The sequence below is a fragment of the Polyergus mexicanus genome, unplaced genomic scaffold (genome assembly GCF_030449975.1).
Source record: "Polyergus mexicanus isolate NDT 795.1 unplaced genomic scaffold, iyPolMexi1.0 SCAF_18, whole genome shotgun sequence".
NCBI lineage: Eukaryota > Metazoa > Arthropoda > Insecta > Hymenoptera > Formicidae > Polyergus > Polyergus mexicanus.
Window position 1 is genome coordinate 292787 of NW_027223338.1, and position 21403 is coordinate 314189.

The window sequence follows — 21403 nt, forward strand, 5'->3', positions numbered from 1 at the left end:
GAATCTTTCCGGAAAAATAGTCGTTCTCTCGCGAGAGATCGATTCCGGAAATAAATCGTTCTAGAACTGCCAACAATCTCCTTCGTCTCGCATTCGGAATCCACGATTTGTTTTTGAGCATACCGATGAGGGGGAGGGACGGGAGGGTAAGAGGGTTAAAAGTCACGCGAAACACGCGCGGACGCCGCGTCACATCGAGCAACAAATGATCGAGGCTGCGACGAACCGTAAATCACTTTACTCACACTGGATTCGCCCGGTACTCGTTTTACCTCGAACCACGTGCGGTGATGTTTACGGGAGCACGCACGTGCGCGTAACACTGTTGCGTGCGTGGGCGGCCGACAGAATAGGTTCATTTGCCCGCGTTACAATCATACGCAACGTGACGCGCCCGTAACGTTTCGCCACGCGTTTTCGTTGCGTTACCTCGAATATTCCTTACGTATCGGGGGCGGATAAAGTGAGGGGGCGGGGGGGGGGGCATGCGTCTGTCTCTGTACCGTTCATATTCTATCGATTTTTTTAGATTTCGAATTTCAAAAAATCTGTGCCGTCGAAACAACAATGCGCCAAACCTGACATCTTTTGATTTCGAAACGTCACGCAAATTCTATAAAATCTATATACAATGTGTTACAAAGTTAAACGATTAAACTTTGCAACTAACTATAGATTAAAACGTAAAAATTACACAAGCGTTGGTTCGAAAATGCTTTATTATCACGTTATATTAAAAAAAGAAAAGCTAAATTTTCTATTTCAAAATATCGCTTTTCTGACTTCTAATACAAAAATTGAGAGATCGAACGTAGCTATCTACAAATTTTATATCTCTGCCTTGCTTTAGCTCAAACTATAATCCTCGCGGTAAGTTTTGCTGCAAATTAACTCTTACACGATACATACTTTTGATTTTTCACAGATAAAAATTGAGCTGCAACAAAAAATACAGCTGGAACAAATAAATAAATATCGCCGAATTACATTGTTATGCGACAATAATGAGTCCGTTATTGTCTTCGTATGTATTATATATTTTTATTACAACTTCCTAATAAAGCAACGTTTTTTTCGGACCAATGTTTATATATATAACGTTTCGACAACTCGTTAATAATATATAGCAAAATATATTGTTTTGTATACGGTAAATATTATTTCATCAAAAATTAATATTTATTTTGCAATATCAGTATCGCACAGTATCGATTAAATTATACTCTGCAGTTTAAAATAAAAATGAAATACGATAAGTAACACGACATATATACGAACGTTTAAAGGGGTGCGGTACGTTCGTCTCGTAACGTTGTCTCGAAAGCAGTGATCCGTCTTGCTTACCACCTTGCGTCGGTGACACCACCCACCTAGAGAATCAGCCGCTCTATCCGATTCACCTCCGAAAGACCCACCCATAGTAGTGACCTTGCCGTCGATCCGTGTACTCGGCCAGTACTCTTTGGCTAATCTTCGGGCAATCGCGGATCTCCGCTAAATTGAGCAGGGTTGACTCTCGAGGAGAGCCTCGGCGATACTTTTGGCGATTCGATCTCGCGTCGACTTGTAAGCGATAGACGATTTTTCATTCTCCGTCGAGATAGTCCAATTCGCGTTCAAGTATCGACGTTTTCTCGCGCAAAATAATAAATAATAAAAGTTGGAAATACTATAAGAAAATTCTCTTCGCGATTTTAATGTCGCATCGATCTCCTCGATTGATAAGCGAAATATTGTACGTCACAATTTTTCTCCCCGAAGCAACAATAAATCAGTCCGCCGCTTAATGTAATAATAAATCACGTGTCCTTGATTTTGTTTATAAAGTTTTTAAATATAAGTATTACACCTACTAATAAAGTTGAAAATTGTGCGTTACTTACCGGTGCGTTTCTCGGCATCGCGATAGGTGACCTCGCTAAGAGTGACGGGTTGACTTCGTCCCTTGGCGTTGACAGCGTACACCGCCACGTGGACCCCGGCCTCGACCGACGCCTCCAGTCCGGCGAGGGCGAAGGTCGGTTCGTCCGCATTGGAGACGTTGTAGAGAGGTTGGCTGCTGATAAGGAAATCGACGTCGCCGTGATAGACCTCCAGGACAAATTTCTGCGGGAGGCCGCCGTCGTATCCCGGCACGCACTTCACCTCCACGCTGGTGTACGTTTGGTTCGCCAAGGTACAATTGCGCACCGGAAACGGTTTTCCTGCAAGGAGAACGGTCGTCTATGAAGAAGGAGATGGATCGCGAATTATGCGGCTTATAATTGAACAGTCTCTCCAATTCAAAGATAGGACGGAAAGAGGCTACGTAGAGGATTTTCTCTCCTCTCTTTCCATTTGACTAAATTTTTTTCATCCGCATCATCATTTTCCTCCCGTGACATTTCCTGAACTTTTTGCACACGTTTCCGAAAGAATCGTAGCTTCGTAGATTAGCTCGGGATAGCGAGATCATCGTCCGACGTTTTCTCGGAAATCAAGCCCGGTATGCGAGCGAAAAATTCTTGTGTGTCTAGGAATAGCAAGAGATTTAGTTTACTAGGATAGTAATGACGTAGAGATATTTCATTCTCTTGTCACCCTCTCCTGTCTCCCGCGTTATCGTGACACGAGTCCCCGCAAACTCTTCGCTATCGGAATTTTGTCTTCGCGAGGAGCGCTTTTCCAAAATCAATTTCTGCGCGTTAGAATCACAGCAGCCCGATTCATCTTCTCATTTTCAACAATCGATCGGTAAGCGCATTCTCGTCTTTCGTGTTTCGATTCCGCGCGGAATTGTCCTTATCACCGTCTCTCGATATTTCTCGTTTCATCTGCGAGACTGGAATTTCATTTCTTTCACATTTCTTAATCACAAAGTTGTCGTCGTTCTCTTTGTTACGATTCGCGGGGATCTACGGGACGTTATATTGAATCTCGACAATGCCTTGTTTGTATTTTACGTGCGCTTGTTCTCTCCTCCGACCATCTCTTTTGCTCTTTCATCTCTTAAGTAGCTTTACACGTAGCTCGGACTTCATTGTCTGCGAGGAAACAGTTTTAGCTCGCGCTTTCGTGCTCGTAAAGGGCCTCAAGCTGGGATAGAGGCAGATTCAAATTAGTTTTGTAAGCAAAGAAGATAGCTAAACGACATATTTTTCTTGCATGTGATATCTCTCCCTCCACGTGTCATTTAAAAATCAGTGCTCCAACCAAAACATGTGATAATGTAAGCAAAACTGTACACGCCATGTAGTTTTGCATTTAATTCATAAGAAGGAATGGGTTATGATAAATTGGATTCGGAGAAAAAGTCGTGATTTTTTTACAAGTTATAGAGAATTATATATTTTATCTATATTCTTGACTTTTATCGATTATGAATATTTTCTTAAAATCTGCGACTTATTTTTCCAGATATATCCAGATCTTTTCTTTCACCGGTCGTAATTTTTTCTCCAACGAAATATCTATATATTTGCATACTCGTGAATCGCGATATGTGTGTCGCGGAGTATCAATTATATTTGCTCAATACGCGTAACAAGTAACGTCTCACACAATTCTCGATTCTATCGCGAAAAATTCTGTCCCGGAAATCCCGTCTTTTTACCGTTCCATCACGCTTCGACGAGCGTATTCCTTGCCGAAATATTACTTTGCGGAATGGTAACCGACATCAATAACATGGCGGAGAAGGGAGAAGGCGGAGAGGGTACAAAAATAATTTCATGCCATCGAGTTTACGGATCGTTGGCATCGGCGGAGAACCGCGCGAGAGGGAAGGAGAGAAAGAGAGATCCTCGATACGAGGCGAGGGAGCGTGATGGGTACGCCAAAGCGACAAGGACGAAGGATTTTATTTTCGAGAGGGGAGGGTACACACACACGCACACACGCGCGCGCGCGCGCGCACACATACCCACGCAACGTATACACGTAGGTGCCGCTAACACAGGCCGACGTATTCGTCAACGTCAATATGTTCTCGATATTCCCGATCGCCGTGTCAACGTCACTGTCGATCACCCATGGACGGCGGAGGAGAGGGAGGAGAAAAAAAGAGAAAACGAGGAAACGCGAAAAAATTCGCCTAGGAATTAATGCCGATTTAACGCTCGATGATTGGTCGCTTCGCCATTGTACTCGCGGGTGGATGATTCGCGGGCGAACTGCTCTCGCGTTCTCCTCCCCGGGGACCTCGTAAAAACAGCGGAGATTTTACACATTTTAATCGTCGCCGTTTTCGCGCGATTCCTCTAACTCGCGCGATTAAAAATGTGCTTAATTCGGCGTAAAATTTATTATATTTTTTTCTCCAACTCGCGCATTATTTCACGATTATCATTTCGCGAGTATGAAATTAAATGTCGCGATCATACTTCCTTAAAAATTGCATCCCATATCTCGGTCATCTATTTGTTTATATATGTAACGCATTGGTTTTTTTTTCTCCAACACTCCGGAATTTCCACAATTTTAATCAAGTACGTCGACTCTGTGATTCAATAATCCATAATCAATAATGTGTGCACTGCTTCCAACGAATGACAATTTTAAATATTTATCGATCGCATATCGGATGCTTCCTTCCTTCGCTTTTAATCATCGAGACGCTCGTGGATAAATGAAAACACAAGGAATAAAACAAACCTTGGACTATCTCGAATCTGGGTTTCAATTGGATTCTCGTTGCATTTTCTTGTCAATGACATTGGAGGTAATATTGTAAAAACTATATTAAACCAAAAAGAAACTGATCGAGATTAATAAAACCTTTGTCGTGTCAATATACCGTATCCGATTGAATGGGAAAGGCGATTTCCGGAAGAAGTTTGCCCGTGAGATGTCTTTTGAACATCGTACGTAGTTTATCGCGCACACTCACCCGCTGCTACCAGCTGGAATAGACACGGCCTGGATTGGGTACCGACGAGATTGTCCGCCCAGCACGAGAGGGTACCGTAATCCAGCTCGGTGGTCGGCGTGTATCTCAACACGCTGACGCCGCTCGACTTCTCCATGGAGAACCTACCAGGTGCTACCTCCAGGGTCTCGCCGCTGTTGTTGAATTTCCACCGGAAATTGTGCGCCGGCGGATCGGCCTCGACCCTACAGGCGATGTCGAGCGACTCGCCCCTCGACGCGCCAACCACTATGATCCGGTCCTCCTTGCACACCGGCGCGACTGTAAGCAGAATTATCGATTTATTACGTGCCGCGAGAGACGGTCCTCTTTTGCCGAGCATCTCGGGGAGCCTTTGACGGCGCTGGAATTTATCGCAGGATTCGCGGAATTTATGACAATTAATCGAGATCTCTGCGAAATTTTCAAATAGCTGACGTCTTCAAATTTTACAGATCAGGAAGACGAGAGATCTCTATATATTTAATTTCGTAAAATGTGCCGGAAAACTGGCGCTTAACAATAGAGAAGGATGTAAATTAAATATCAGCTGTTTTCTTTCTCTTTTCCTTTTATATAAGATTCGAGGGTTTTAATCGCTGCACATTTGAAAATGTTTTAAGCCGCTTTACTGCGCGTCCATATAAATTTTGAATAAAGATTAAGAAAAATAAATGCGTTACTATTAATATATTTAATTCTACTATTATTAATGTATAACGGATTAACGGATTAACTTAGCTCCGACTCTAGCGAGCCTAGTCGTTACACTTTGGGGAAAAAAAAGTATTACATATTATGCGTTTAACATGAATGCGAGAATAATCCATTGTTTCCGACAGCGCTATTCTACGTCATTATTCTATGTCATCTTGAGAATATCGGAAGATCGGAAACGAAGGAGAGGAGATCTCTCCGAGGGAGAAAAGCCGCGAGATAAAGCGAATTGCAAAGCGAGCGAGCGAGCGAGCGAGCGAGGGATCCGGGGTAACACCGTCTCGGCGTTATCTGTACACGGTCGGAAGATTTCTCCCTCTTTTGACGATATGCCAATGATGACCCACATATCGCGGCTGCATCTGGGAAAACACGCAAACGACAGCGATATCGTACGTACGATTTTTCTGACACGCCTGGGCGTTTTGTCACCAGGAGGGGGAGGGACAGCCTGTAACCGGTGGTAGAATCGTTTTATCAACACGAGTGTTGTGCAAAAAAAGTCTACTATCTCTTTCTCTCTTCTATCTTCGTCTTTCTGCGTTCCAATTTATCTACGTTTATCTCCGCTTCCCTTTGTCTCCATTCGTCTCTTCGCCTTCGTAGAGCGCGGAGAGCGCGAGGAGAGAAAGAGGAACATGTATATACGCGTCTTTTATCGTGTAACGCTTGAACGAGAGACATTTCTGGGGCAAAATTGATATTACGCGACAATCGGAACAAGGATCAAAATGCTGATATATTGTATAATGGAATTTGCGAAAAGTATATAAAGCGAGTAGGTATATATGAATCCAGATTGAAGAACTCGTATCCGCGATATTCAACTGGCCCGGTTGAAAGTATTCGTTATGAAACTCGCCGAGTCTCGCGCTTTCATAGTATATCACTTCTATTGCAGACTTTTCAACTTTATTACGTGTTCATAATTATCGTACATTTCCTATTGTAACACGATTGCGCAAGACAAGCAATTGATATTAATTTTCGCCGATAGCCGCAATGCAGCATTCCACGATGGCTGTAACTCTTCAACGCGATTTGATATTGAATTTAAACGCCGGAGGAGAATTTAAACGCCGTATATATTTAAGCGTTCGTGGGGGCTCATTGTTCTTCTCGCTGCGATATTTTCAATCGCCTCATATTTGAACTTTGATCGTGGCTTTTTAGCGCGGACGCGAGTGGACGCGAAATAAATGCGGCGTCGAGAGAAATTTTACGATATAAAAGCAAACGCGCGACGCACATAATGGGTTTTATTTACGACATGTAAATAAAGCATAGTACACGAAGATTTGTGTGGACGATATCCGCATTATAAACCGACACAAAATCGTAGTCTACGTATACTTCACTGCGTTTACGCGCACACATTTATAAATAAAACAAGTATAACGCGTATGGCGCGTGTCATAATAATCATAAGTAGCGGCAAAATAATGATTGGGTTTATTGACGCGCGTACGATAATTGATATTGCTGTTAAAAAAAAGTAAAAAATGTCGCTTGTGTATATATGTTTATATTATAAAACTGTCATTAAAAGAATGTAAATTGTTAATATTAAATAAAATAAATATGTCATATATGAAATTATGTATGTCACAGGCTCTCTGGATGTACAATGAATTGAATGATTTAAAATTAATAATAAATCGTATTGAGAGAGAAAAAGGGAAATATACGATACTGTGTAACTACAGCACGATTTCAATTAAGAGAAATTTAATTAACATTTATGCGTCGAAAAGTAACAAAACCATTTGTTATAGCCATTAATTAATATCGTTCAATTTTATATCTCCGTACGTGTATAATATTCGATTATCAAGTAAATCTCTAAAATCGGCATGCTTTTTGATGTTTGACGTAGGATTTGTACAATATTTATGTCTTAATTAATAACGTACACCTATCAACTTCGTGAGAAAAAGCTACTACAAATCGAAACAATTTTATCGAAAGAGCGCAAATCGTATAACTTTATTGCAGATAAGTTGAAAATAATTGATTGTTTTTTCATACAATGAAAGTATTTTACACACACGCATACACACGCATACACACACACACACACACACACACACACACACACACACCACACACACACACACACACACACACACATATAACAAAAGTATAATAAAAAATATTACAATATTTACAATAATGAAACTATTATTCTTGCAAAATAGAAAATCTGATGATAAATCAAGAATTCTCTTTTTTTACTTGGACAAAATTTTTTTTATACATCATATATGTATATTTTGCGATGACAGAATAAACGAATATGTATCGAATCGCTTTTGTCCCGCGACCACTGTAAATTCTATTATATTACGATAGGTGTCGATAGCATAAACCAAACGCTCTTTCCTCTTTCCAAATACAATATGCTATGTAATATATCCAAGAAAATAAACCATCGTGAAATCATCCCCGATTTCGATTCCTTGAGAGCACTCGCGAAATGATCGCTTATGCGAGACTATTTCCTCTATCTTTACGAGATCGTCAGGATCCATAGTTAAATATATATCGAGGATCGCGCTTGTCTACGGAATTGAAAGTCGTGCAAGCGTCGTCAGGACTTCATATTAAATGTCTCTCGCATGCCGGTTACTCCAATACGGTTTTATTGGAATCAAATCAAACTCGCGCTTCATCGATCATCGAGTTGTATTTTTACAAAAATTGTAAAAATAAATTCAGCCTTCTTATTTTGATCTTTGACAAAATTTTAAAAATCTTACATTTTAATATATTTAAAAAAAAAAAAAAAATTTTTTTTTAATACAAATCGCAAGTATATGTATTCTCGCGAAGATTTCGGAAACTTTCCAAAGCTATCGGCGGCGCTTCGTCGTAATGTTCAAATTGAAATTCGGATTTTCCGAAATAGTATCTCGCAAATTGTGCATTCTGCAAGGGAAGTGCGCGAGTCTTTTCATGCTTCTCTATTCGTTGAGAAGCTCCCTTACTCGCGCGAGAAAGGTACCGCTTTGATAATTCGTATGCTAGAGCGAGAATCGCGCACGTGTCCCGCTTTCTTCCTAACGTACGCTACGAATCACCCCTTTCACGAAACTCAGAGGCACCTTGCGCGTCGACAGTCCACCATAACCCGGGAATTGGGTTTAAAAAATGTAGCCGGCACTAAGGACTCTTGAAATATTCATATCGAATGTGATTCCCGAGATGTACGCGACGCCTGAGTTAATATATGTATACATACATACATACATATACATACATACATACATACATACATATATATATATATATATATATATATATATATATATATATATATATATATATATATAAAATTAAATCGGTCAAAAATAGAAATCATCGGTCTGATTGCTATTGAATAAACGATTCTCGAGCGCAAAACATTTCGTAGCGTTCCATTATATTCCTAATTTTTTCATCGTATATTAACGTGCGATAACAAAAGATTATTTAATCAGTCCTTTCCCATTTTAAATATACAATAATTTATCTTTAGCTTCCAGTTATTAATATTCACAAATTTCTTCGCATGTTAATTCTTAAAATATTATTTCTCTATATTCACATTACATGTTATATTTTTTTATATATTAAATTTATTATCTATATTTTATATATTATTTATTATATTTTATATTATATGTTATATATATTATTTATTATATATTATATTTCTTAAATTGTATATTATATTTTTCGCTGCTCAATAGTGATAATATACTGATCCACAAACGATGGAATGTATCATATTTTTTCTTATATATTTCATACGAATATATATGATCGACTCATTCGTAATCATTTCATGTGTTTATTCGTTAAAGAATTTTTCTATTTTTTCCATCGCGATAAATAAATAAAGAATCATTTTACTTACATTTAACTCGAAAGTGCAGCGGCTCGCTGCGCGTCTCGTTCAGATCGTTGGTTGCCGCGCAAACATAACGACCGGCACTGCTTCTCGTCACACTTTGCAAGACGAGGCTCTGATTCGACCAGATGATCCTTGCCGACGTGTTATGCGCCAGGATTTGATTCTGCAAAGAGAAAAAGAAGTTTCGGATAAATTCGACTTATATTACGATAAAAGAACGGAATGTACATATAATCTCTAAACTATAGCAATACAATCAAAAAGACGTATATATGTGTCAGATAGATGTCTAACAATAAGAGGGAAGCGGCGACTTTGTTTTCTTCGCGAGAGGACTTGTCCCGTCGCGAGATCGAGCGCGCGCGATTTCATTTCTCGTTACTTTTTAATTTCACGATAAATTAGAGATAAGCGCGACCGCAGCAATGTTTTCCTGTCTGTTACGATTATTCGTTATCGTGTTATTTCTTTTTTTTTCCCCCCCCTCTCCTGAGGAATGTCACCACCGAGTACATGGAGCACTTTTACGAACGCGAGAAAGACAAAGAGAGGGGAAGTATCTTGCAAGAGATTACGAAGAAGCATATATTGTACATACTCATAATACCGCCGTACGTGCGATATAACATTGTTACAACTCGAACAAGTTAACGAGTCGTATTCGTATAACGAGGGTCATCGAGAGTCTCCGCGCGCATGAAAAGGACTATTAATGTTTGCATGTCTGTGTTTCGTACATCCAAAGATACAATATATATCTAACCTCTATTCGAGATTATAGCGATCGCGAATTTTCCTTGTGTAGTAGAGACATATAAAATAAATAATAAAAAAAGAAATATATTTTCTCCTCTATTATTATATCTTTTCCGATTCGGTTATAATAACTTTACTTTTTAACTAAATCAAATATTGAAAATGGAGAAATTCCTTTCAGCATTTTCGCGAAGAAAAAAAAATCGAATTCCGTTCTGCCAATTGCCGTTCGAATATCGCGTGTTACATTAACATTACGGATTAATATATTATATATATTCTGTTATTATAATCTAGAGATGATGTACGGAGGTGCGCGAGGAAATATGTTTTAAACAATTTCAGTAGAGTCGCAAAAGGAGCCGCCGCATGGTTACATGTCGTCATAACAAATCTGTCAGTTTAATTAACTACGAAAGGGTGAGCAGCATATTATGTCTTACTCTGTCCCTGTGTTTTCGCGACAAAATGAGAGGCGGGACAAATGCTAGTGCTAATATCGTCCTACGCTGAAACTTGCAACCGGGAACGAACTCGCATAGTGGAACAGCCGCACGTCAGGGCCAACAAGTAGCTAGAGTCGGCGCATACACCGACGTCGTTTGCCGTTGCCAAATGCAGACCGAACCGCTTAATCAGGCGAGAGGCAGGCCGGGCCTTCGAAAGTTCCGCGACCGCCGTCTACTACCTAATTTACGGGCTAGTTGCTGGCGCGATGTGAAATTCGCGCACGCAACGTGTAATTATAAAGTTCATTATTAAAAAATGTTATTAACATGATTAGATCGCAAAGTTATTCTCGAATATCAATAATAGAATTGTTTCGTCATTTTCTATAAAAATTTTTCTCCAATATATACATATTTCAGGCTTATTCAGGGTATTTCAGGGTTCAACATCTTAACATGAAATATGAATCGAGAATCCAACAATATGTAAGAAATCCTTTAGAGATATACTTTCAGACGTCTTACTCAAGAGACGTCTAAATATTTTAAATGTAGAATTTTATGAAATTATTATCAGATTGCAGTAAAATAATCAACAATGTGTTTCAATTATTTTACTTATAAAAAATATATAAAAATTCTAAAATAATTATAAATTTTATTTAAATTGATTGCCTTAAATACGGGGAAACAATCTTTTATATGCTTAGATAGTTTATCTAAAAAATAACTCAAAAAGGAAGCGTTCCGAACTCATATTCATATAATTTTTTTTCTTTCTTACGATGAGTAGAATCTCCTCCTTAGTCATTAATTTCGGAAACATTCTGTATGCACACACACACACACACATACAAGATATTTAACAAAATTTTTATCTCGTTCTATTTTTTGATTCTCTCTTTACTTTGTCGAAATGCGCTGTGAAAGTTCGATACGCGGAAGAAAGGAGCGAAAGCGCGAGATTATAAGAAGAATATCTCACAGAGTCTCGCCTGTCATAGTGCATTTACGTAAAAAAGCTATAGGTCCTGCCTATTTAATCAGAGAAGAAACGGCAATCGAACGTCTTTGTCTCGCCGGCAAACATTTTCTCTCGGCCAGTAAAAGTCCCTTAAGTTCTTCGCTCTTTTCTCGCCCTCCCCTCTATTCCTACCCCCTCTTCCCCTCTCCGCCATTTCGTTCCCATACCTCTTACCTCACTACCGTTTCCTCCATTACACTGGCGGACCCTCTTTTCTCTCGTTCCGCCAGAATCCGTTCGCCGAAGATAATTCGAAATCGATTTGAAACGAGGCCATTTGAATCTCGGAGAAGCTGGGATGAGGTATATAGGCGAGAGGAAGGGGAAGGGGGAATTCAGAGATTTCTTCTTCCACTTCTCCGTCTATTCCGCCGGGACGTTTCTTTTTCCCGCGAACGTCGCCCCCTAATGGGGGTAGATTTATTCAATTGTTTTATAATCTTGGCAGTTCGACACGATGACGCTCGCGTTGCGACGTCGTTCTGTCGAAATTCCACCGTTCATCGTATTTTCCGCACGCTCGATTTCACAATATTAGCGAGCAAATATTTAATGAAATGCACAATTAATTGATATATCCATAAAAGCTGCTCCCTCTTTTAACGCGCGACTTATTGTTAGATATACAGAGTAACGGAATGAGAGAGAGAGAGTGAGAGAGAGACGAATACGCGCATACACAATTCGAGAATTTACTCTTTTCCTCTGTCTTAAATATTAGAAATAATTCCAGTTAAAAAAATAAATACAGATATAATAAATATATAATATATATTATACACATACATATATACAATATATATGGATTTAATAGCTTGGCAAATTAAACTATACAATTTTTTTATATTTCTGCCATGTATCGTATTGGGCTCTATAAAGTGTTAAAATATCAGAGAGGACACGTGTATTGGACACTTTGGAACCACTCATATCGCGATCATGTGAATCGAGCGTGTGAGTTGATATATAGCGGAGTTCTTTTATTTACACGATTAAATTCATTTCCCGCGATATGCAAACGATGTATTTTTTTCAATAAAACTCAATAAAAAAAATAATAAAGAGAAGGACGCAAAAAAAAAAACCAATGAATAGACAGGTGGTGTTTGCAACCATTAGTGCAGTAACTCAATTAAACTGCATTGTAATCTATGTAACCAACCGTCCATGTGGTCGAGTCTAGGAGGTTTAGCGCGCTTTAGCATAGGTTAAGCCTCGGTTAAACCCGGAGGTTTATCTTCGATTTACTTGCGGCGAAGAGACGAAGCTTGGAAAGGACTCGTTAAATGTTGTACCTCGTTAAAACCGGCAAAGGAATTTTTGAAGGGCAGTTTTCTACGTTTCTTTCTCTGTATGTGTGTCTCATTGAAATTCTACATCCAATAATCTTATAAAGTAATTCTGACATTACCATAATGCTATAATCTATATAATCTCTAATCTACAGTTTATGTATCTAAGAATTTCTTTGTGCAATTAAATATTATATATACGTATATATATACAATAGTTTATATTATAATTAATATTTAATATTAAAATTAAAATTTTATATTAGAAAATTAATAGATTTACTTATATATATAATATTAATTTATATTATACACACACACACAAAATAATATCTGCCTTTTTTTAATTCGAGGATACAAGATTTGTAAAAATTCTTTTCGTTAAAAATAATTTAAAAGAAGAGAAGGAGAACATCGGAATTCTTTCTGTATATTTCTTATCGATTATTCGACTTCTATTTAAGTATTTATGCACCATTGGATCATTAAAATTCTTTTCGATTTTTTCTCGATTGAAAGAAAGAGAGAAAAAGAGAAGAGAGTTATTTCATATTTAAAAAAAATATAAAACTGCTCGACCCGATTACGCTTTATCTCATACCGTTTACGTGAAACGTGAACCATTGAAGCTTATCGGTCAAAATCACCATTAAAGACACTCTACTATGGAGATTTTCCACATTCTGATCGATGTAGCGGCGGCTTACACATATGGTCCCGTTGCGTACTCTCGCTTCGATAGAGATAGCGAACTTTAAAGTTTCCTTTCGCGATTCGAATCCCCCAGCCTCCCCACCTGTCCGTTCCCACGAGTCGGGATTCCGTTCTTTCATCGTTTCTCCGCCGTCGAGGCCTTGACGAGGCGGAATGAAGAGTATCGTCCTGTGTAGTCAGCTCCTGACTTTCGTTTTAGTTTAGCCACCATTCGTCCTGCGCACCTCCTTCTACTTGTCCAATCTACTTTTCCTTCGCTTACCGTACTCGTATTTGTTCGTGTAAGTAGATTTGCGCTAGTAATTTTGTTTCAATTTAATTTAGTTTGTGATTATTCGTATTTCCGTTCGACGGTAACGGTAATATTGGAATCGTGGAAAGAAAAAGCAGATCGTAAATCCAACTATCAAAAAATTGCACGATTCAAATTGATATTTAAAAGTTGATTCCTCGTAAGGTAAAACATAACGACGATATTCGCAGATTTATATATATATATATATAAATTAAAGAATTTTATATTTGTAAATTCAACAAACTTGTTAACCAAGATAAAATTCTACAAATTCTCTTTGCATTATGATAAGCACACATTATAAAACGATTATATCTTTCCGAACAAGAATTGTATACTTTATTCAATTACGCGAGACATTTTCGACTCGACGTTATTAAATTTAATTTCGTTATACAGTACTGCAGTGAACGCAACAGGGACCCTTTGATCAGTCACTCCCAAAACTGAAGCAGAAAGAGAGAGAGAGAGAGAGAGAGAGAGAGAGAGAGAGAGAGGGAGAGAGCACACTACGGTTCCAATAATTAGATTTCATAGGGTTTACTCCGTAAATGAAGATCAACTAACTTCCCCATTGTGTCCATTCTCCCAGCGCAGACAGCTGACACCCTTCCACTTATCGGCAAGCCTAATTGCATCGGCGGTCTAAAGGAAATACGGTCACTAACGGCTAACGATACTCGTCCCAGTGCGTCTTCCGTATCTTCCTTCTAACGATGTTTCGAAAGATTCTGTTAACGATATTGATATTAAATAAAATGAGTCGCGTAATAATTACATGCAGGTGCACGTTTGTGTGCGCGCGCGCTTACTGTTCATTACTTTAGTTTTGAAATCATTGTAGGCGAAATGATGCGATCGTACATCACTAAGGAGACTATTCCCTTCGCGCTCTTTTTTCACATGGAGCTCTCGTGTGAATCGATAGTAGCACATTCCGTCCGCGACATTCGATTTCGAGGAATGCGCCAAAGACGACCCTCGTTGGTCTACTCTACGAAATCTCGTACAGCCGGACGAACCATTCGTCCAATTTCGTTCCATCGAATTTCTTCGCGCCCCTCAAACGAAAATCGCCTTTCGTAGGAATGTCCGCCCAGTTTTGAACACAGGAACCATCATCACACAGGAGGATCCTGTGCGGTCGCATGTGAGAGCCTTTCAGCGCTTCGCTCTTTCGTATAGTCGAACGCAAAAGAAGCGAGCTTGAGGGAAAGAAAGGGCCTCTCAGGATTTAGGAAAGAGGGGAAGGGGATCGTTCATTCCGATCAGACGGCACACTGATTCTTTGAAAAATTGCCAACGAGCCGCGGCCATACTTCCTTCCCCTTTCTCTTTAACCCTTCCTTCCTTTCTTCCTTCCTTCCTTCCTTCCTTCCTTCCTTCTTTCTTCCTTTTGCTTCGCCTCCTCTTGGCAGACCGCTACCCATCAAAGCATCAGGGATCTTTTTATTCCGTTTATTTTCCACCGCGAGGCGGTCAGGAGCTCCTTTGCTCGTTCACAAGAACGCGACCGTTCCTTCGATCACTGCTCTCGTTCGATAAATTTGATCGGAACTTTAATAATCCGCGAGTTTCGATACGATCGACACACGCAAGCGCGATGGATAGCCGGGAACTTGTTTGCCGAACTCGTTTGCATTTTGCTTTGAGCACAGTGGGGTGCAATAGCAATCCCGATTGCGCGTATGTACGGTTGTATATAGATACGTCGTTATCGAATATTCGTAGCGCGTTGTCGATTTTATTACAGCGGAAGTCGCGTGGCGGGGAGTCGATCAATTATGATATCGTGCGGATCGTATTTTTTCTTCGATTAATTTTCGCGAGAAATATTTCTCGCGCAGGATAGTTTGGGTCTCTATTTTTAAATTTTCTTTTTTTGTTTCTTCGAAAGTTTAAAGTTAAAAAAATAAAATTCGCATTATATTCTATAATATATACAAGTATATAAATAATAGTTTTGAAATAAAAAATAATCAAATTTTGCATCGCAAAAATATATCTCATGTAAATAATGTATCTCAATATCAAAATAAATTTCGACATGTTTGCAACTATTATTACGAACATTATTCCGAATAGGAGAAGCTATTAATATTTCTCGAAAACATCATATCCATGTTTATTCACGTTCTATCCAAGAATAGACGCGCATTACGTGTGTATGATATTTAAGCAGAAATATTTTTGACATTCTCAAATAAAGCTCGCTAAAAATATTGACAATAACAAAGAAATAAATAAATTGGCTCAAGAAACAAAGATGCAAATAACAAAAAATAACTTAATAATAACCACACGCTTATGGCTTGACGGAAAGTCTTAAAATTAAATAATGAAAAATTAAAAGACAAAAGCGCAAATCGCAAAGATATATTGTAAATAGCACAAACGTTTCTGTACTTAATTGGATTCTCTTCAATGATGCATAAGAAATTACGGTCAGCAAATAAAATGAGAAATAGTATTTTTTATTTATGACCAATAAATTGGGTGTATCGAATTCCATGGGAAACGATTATTAGAATCAATAGCATCCGGGATTGCAGTCCATGTTTTCGGCGGAACACGTCGAGATACGATGAGGAAGTAGTTTCGAACAGCTGTTCGCAAAGTTGCCGATTATCGCGCTTTTTTTAGAAGGCGCCAGGCAAAGACCGTAAGATGACTACGCGATCGGTTATCGCTTTTGATTCCCCGCCGACTCGTCTTATCTCTCTCAACGAAAAATTGCGAGATCGAAATCATACGAAACGAATCCGCACCCTTCCCCCTTCGGTGTTCCGTTCCGAGGAGTCGCTCTTATGTTACAAGGAATTCCAACGCGCCTTGATCGCGATGGTAGTGAAATTGATTGATGCACGGCCCGCCGAATTCGACGTTAGCATCCACTTCCTCGAGAACCACCGACTCACATACACGCACGCATACTTACACAAATATCTTTCGATCCCTTCGCACTCTCTTACCCCGCGTTGCATTAAGATCCAAACTCGTCGGACTGGATCTCGCGTGAGAGGGAAATGTATTTGGTCGATTCGCAGTGAGAGAGAAAGCCGTTATCCTCGACGCGCTCGTGCGATCCAATCGATGTACAAAAGCCACGACATCGATATGAGTATACATCGAGTAGCGGCGAGACGATATAGAATCTCTCGAGTTTGATCGATGTCGCTATTTTTTCGTTGGCAAGATTCATTCGCCGATTTATTCATACGGTAAAGCGTAGAAAAATATTTCGTTTTCAACCGTTTTATAGATCCGAGACGTCTTAATGCCTCGACGCTTTGGATTTTGTCAGAGAAGAAGTTACATTTTATTTATTTATTTATTTTCAATTCCCCGAGACTTTTTGTATAGGATAAAAATTCGAGCGAGTCAAACTGTTTCTTAATAAGAAAGCGAAAAGGAGGAAGGTCGAGATAAATTCTCAATCTTTCTGCGAGTTCGCGAGGGCAACGATATTAATGGAGGCCCTTCCGGCCGGCAGTCCGCTCGGTCAATCCACTCTACGAAAAAAGATGAAGAGTTGAGGGAATCCTTTCAGGCTGTCTCTTTCCTCGTCTAAACCCGAGTCGGCCGATTGGCTCGTCGATACTGCAGGTAGGTACGGAACTTCTCTATTGTCCCCGTGAACGATAGAACCGACTTAATCACTGCACTCCATTATTGCACGGCCATCTCACGTTTCTTTTTTCGCCTTCTCGATTTCTTCCTCCTTTTCTCCTTATTCTTCTCGCCCCTTCTTCCCTTTTATTCTCCTCGTTTCTTTCTCACTTTCTGGATCCTTATCTGTTTCCTTCCCGTCTCCTTTTTCTCGCCCTTCGCTCGTTCATGATTCTTTCTCCCTTTTTACGATTGCCACTCAAAAGGTTACTGCTGCTGGGGCAGCCCGAAACGCTTTTCTAAGACCCGGGTGGCGCGCCGAACCCGATTGCTAGCTCGGGATTGATTGGCAGATAGAACGTGCCTACGGCCCCTGTAATTTCTAGGCAAACCTTTCCGGATGAATGAAAGGGGGACCGTGGCGTCGCCGAATGAAACGGTTCTGGTGTACCGAGCGCGAACGTGAAAATTCACCCCAATGACACGCCTAGAGGTGAGAGTGTTGGAGCGATCGACCGATAACGCGAAATCGATGGAATGAGGAAAATGAGAAAATCGATCAACGACATATTTCTTCTGTTACGACGCTTGACCTTATTTCCCGGCACGTTCTTACATAATATAACGAAGAGCAAATAATTTCTCACACACACATACACACATACACATAAAAAAAACACACACACACACAACTTATTTTTCATCGAATATATCAATTCAATCGACAAATCGACTTGGGAATACTTATTTCTATTTAAATACCCCAAGAAATTGTACATACTATCTTTCGTTAGGAAATTTCGATAAAATCATTGGGGATTTCCGGCTGCGGTGATAGCGGATAATTTTTTCAAATCCATTTTTTCACCGATAACGCGGCGCGAGTTTAGTTAGGTGATCCATCCGTCGTTTAAAGGCACGTACAAAGCACACGAGAAGAGCTTAGTGAACCAGAAAAGCGGATCGTTTTGCTCGTAAGCGAAGCTCGACTCGGAAGACTATCCACGAGCGAGGAAGCGAAGTTGCGCGGAAGGGAAAGACGCCAGGGAAACGAGGGGAGAAGGGACAGGGATGACACTGCGTGATAGTCGGATGCTCTCCCTCCGGAATGAAGTCGGATCATATTTTTAAGATGCAATTTCGAGGGAAATCTCTTTCGCGGTAGCAGCAGCTGCTGCTGCTGCTGCTGCTCGCCCACCGTTAGCCCGTTTCCTGCAGCCCTTCGCGACGTATATCCTACGGCGAGAGGTCGCCGTAGCGACGAAACGAAAAGACGAAAGGGAGCGAGGGGGAGGGGGATGAGCCGGGTTAAAGTGAGCGACGGAACACGAAAGGGATATGAGGCCGGGTTGAGCCCGGAAAAGTCTAATGCATCGTCGCCGCGCGTCCCTACGGAGATTCCCGGCTAACCGATGGTAATATAATTATGGCACATATATATACTTCGCAATCTTTCGCCAGGCATTGAATTGATACTTTAAAATTTAAGAAGACGTGTAATATAACCTCTCTCTTAAAAATTAAAAAAAAATGCAGCGGAAAATTGTTAATAAACTTGTAAAAATTATCAAACTTTAATAAACAAAATACTTTAATAAATATATTCTTTAAAATAAGGAAGAAAGAGAAAGAGAAAGAGTTGTAGAAAATAGTGGAATTGTAAATATTCAAAGTATATGTATAATATATATTTCTGGAATATATAATTAATCATTACTCATAAAATTTTTATATAATTATTCGAACGCGACGGAAAGATGTCTTTCAATTTTATTACATTGCGTATGGTAAAATTGCGGACTCACGATGAAAATAACTATTTTAATCGTATCGTTCTGTAATTTAAATTACATCTGCGAATTAAACCCTAATCGGATCACCGTCGACACTATATATTTCGTTTGTCGTCAACATAATATGCAATAAAATAATAACTTTTGCAAAGTTTGTATAGAATTGTTCGAAAGAGACGATGTCTCCTTATATTGTTTGAGAGAGTTTGACGCGAAAGTTAAGAGAAATCCCCGACGCGCATCGGGGGAAGATTAATGCGCAGCCGTTCGTAATCGCGTAACCGACCGCGTTGGGGAGAAATTGAACTTTGCTCGGGTGCGGGTGTAATCGAATTCTACATTTCGTTAACGAGTCCCCCGTCTGTATATCGTCGTCGTCGTTCGCGGATGATATCGAGATACGACATTTCGGAAAATTATCAATGCACGGCCATTCGTAATCGCTGTGTCGTATAGGGAAGTACGCGCGATTCCGCAACCCTGATGTGATGATCGGGACGATTAGAATTCAGAAAGTGCGCGTTCGCGGCTCTGCCACCGATACACGGTGCTAAAGTTTGTCGCTGATAGTCTCTCGTCCCGAATACGCCTTGGGAGCGTTCCTTTAACTTGCGACTCCGTTGCAATTGCCGCGTACTAAGGTAGGACGGGTAGATGTATACACAATGCGCGACGGTAGAGTAGCATTCCGAAATTCAAGTAGCGGTGCTGCCTAGAATAAGCAGGCAGGCGATCTCAGGAGGCAACTACTGTACCTCGTATGAGACTGGGACTGACTAACATTGGTTTTGATATCCCGCTTTATGTTCGTAACACCCTTTTTATTTTCCCTCAGATACGGACGGAGAGATAGTTCCCACGAATTTAATCCGATACGGTTGACGGGCGATTTTACGTTTCGACATTATTTGAAATCTATAATTTGTAAAATTCTGTGTACGTTTTCATTGATTACACAATTTTTAAAAAATAATTTTTTTCGGACATATAAAAGAAAGTCTATACGATTCTCCGACTGCCAAATTACTCTATCGTGTCACGATTTTGAAAAATTTTCGATTAAAGTTGAATAAGATGTTATTTTAATGTGTTGTATTATGTTATAGCTACGGTATGTAACGTGTAAAGAAGTTCTTTTATAATCAAAGTTAACTATATTGTATTTGTGTGTATGTGTGTGCGATGACATGCTAAAATTTCAAAGCAAATTCGTTGACAATTGTGATTATGATAAGATTTTTATAATAAAATGTAAAGTCTACTGCAAGAAGGAGAATTATAAATTAAATTATTAAAAGTTCACTAAATGTGTACATAAATTTTTGCATCTATTTCTGCGACCGTTTTTAATTTGACATTTGTCATATGACTTTGATTGATTTTAAATTTGTCAATTTCCGCAATTTTTTAAGCTCTATATTTAACAATGAATATTTTATTAATCATAACCGATATATGGTATACAACAATTCCTTTTGAAAGCTAAAAGTTTTAACATCGCACTTAACTTTATTAGCAACAAAACTTCTCCGACATGTCATCGTAGTTATAACATGATAAAATACATTAAAATAATCCACTTTCTCAACTTTCACCAGAAATTTCTCAAAACTAAGACGTGATGGAGCAATTTAAAAGCCAGAATTGTATTCACAGCGCCAAAAAAAGAAATAATTAATCTTCTTCTCCTATCTTTTTTATTGATCTATATTTTTTTATCGTATTACTTAAAAAAAGTTATATTGGTTCAATATCCCTGGGAAATATATATTATAAATTCGTAATGTGTGTGTTAGTTGACAAAATTCAAGATAGAGTTTGCATAATCAACGCTTCTTATTCTTATATGTCGCGTGACAGTAACTCATATAATATGTAAATAAAGGATTTTAATGAAATTCCACTCAATGCTCGATACTTTCGTTGCGTAAAAGTTTTATGTAGTATTAAGTAATATTGTATGTATGCATATTT

The 21403-nt window shown here is 39.2% G+C and overlaps 2 protein-coding genes across 11 annotated transcripts in view; one reads left to right on the plus strand and one right to left on the minus strand.

Moving 5' to 3' along the window:
• Window positions 1-21403, plus strand: part of LOC138941272 (glucose dehydrogenase [FAD, quinone]) — a 266478-nt gene that overhangs the window by 31661 nt on the left and 213414 nt on the right. The gene's annotated exons all lie outside the window — the stretch shown is intronic.
• Window positions 1-21403, minus strand: part of LOC138941271 (kin of IRRE-like protein 1) — a 347460-nt gene that overhangs the window by 11779 nt on the left and 314278 nt on the right. For all 10 annotated transcript variants that reach the window (XM_070310778.1, XM_070310779.1, XM_070310781.1 and 7 more), the window contains 3 exons: window positions 9501-9660; window positions 4868-5167; window positions 1884-2204 (listed from right to left, as the gene is read on the minus strand). In XM_070310778.1, coding sequence (XP_070166879.1) covers window positions 1884-2204; window positions 4868-5167; window positions 9501-9660 — 781 coding nt within the window. The remainder of the gene's footprint in view (window positions 1-1883; window positions 2205-4867; window positions 5168-9500; window positions 9661-21403) is intronic.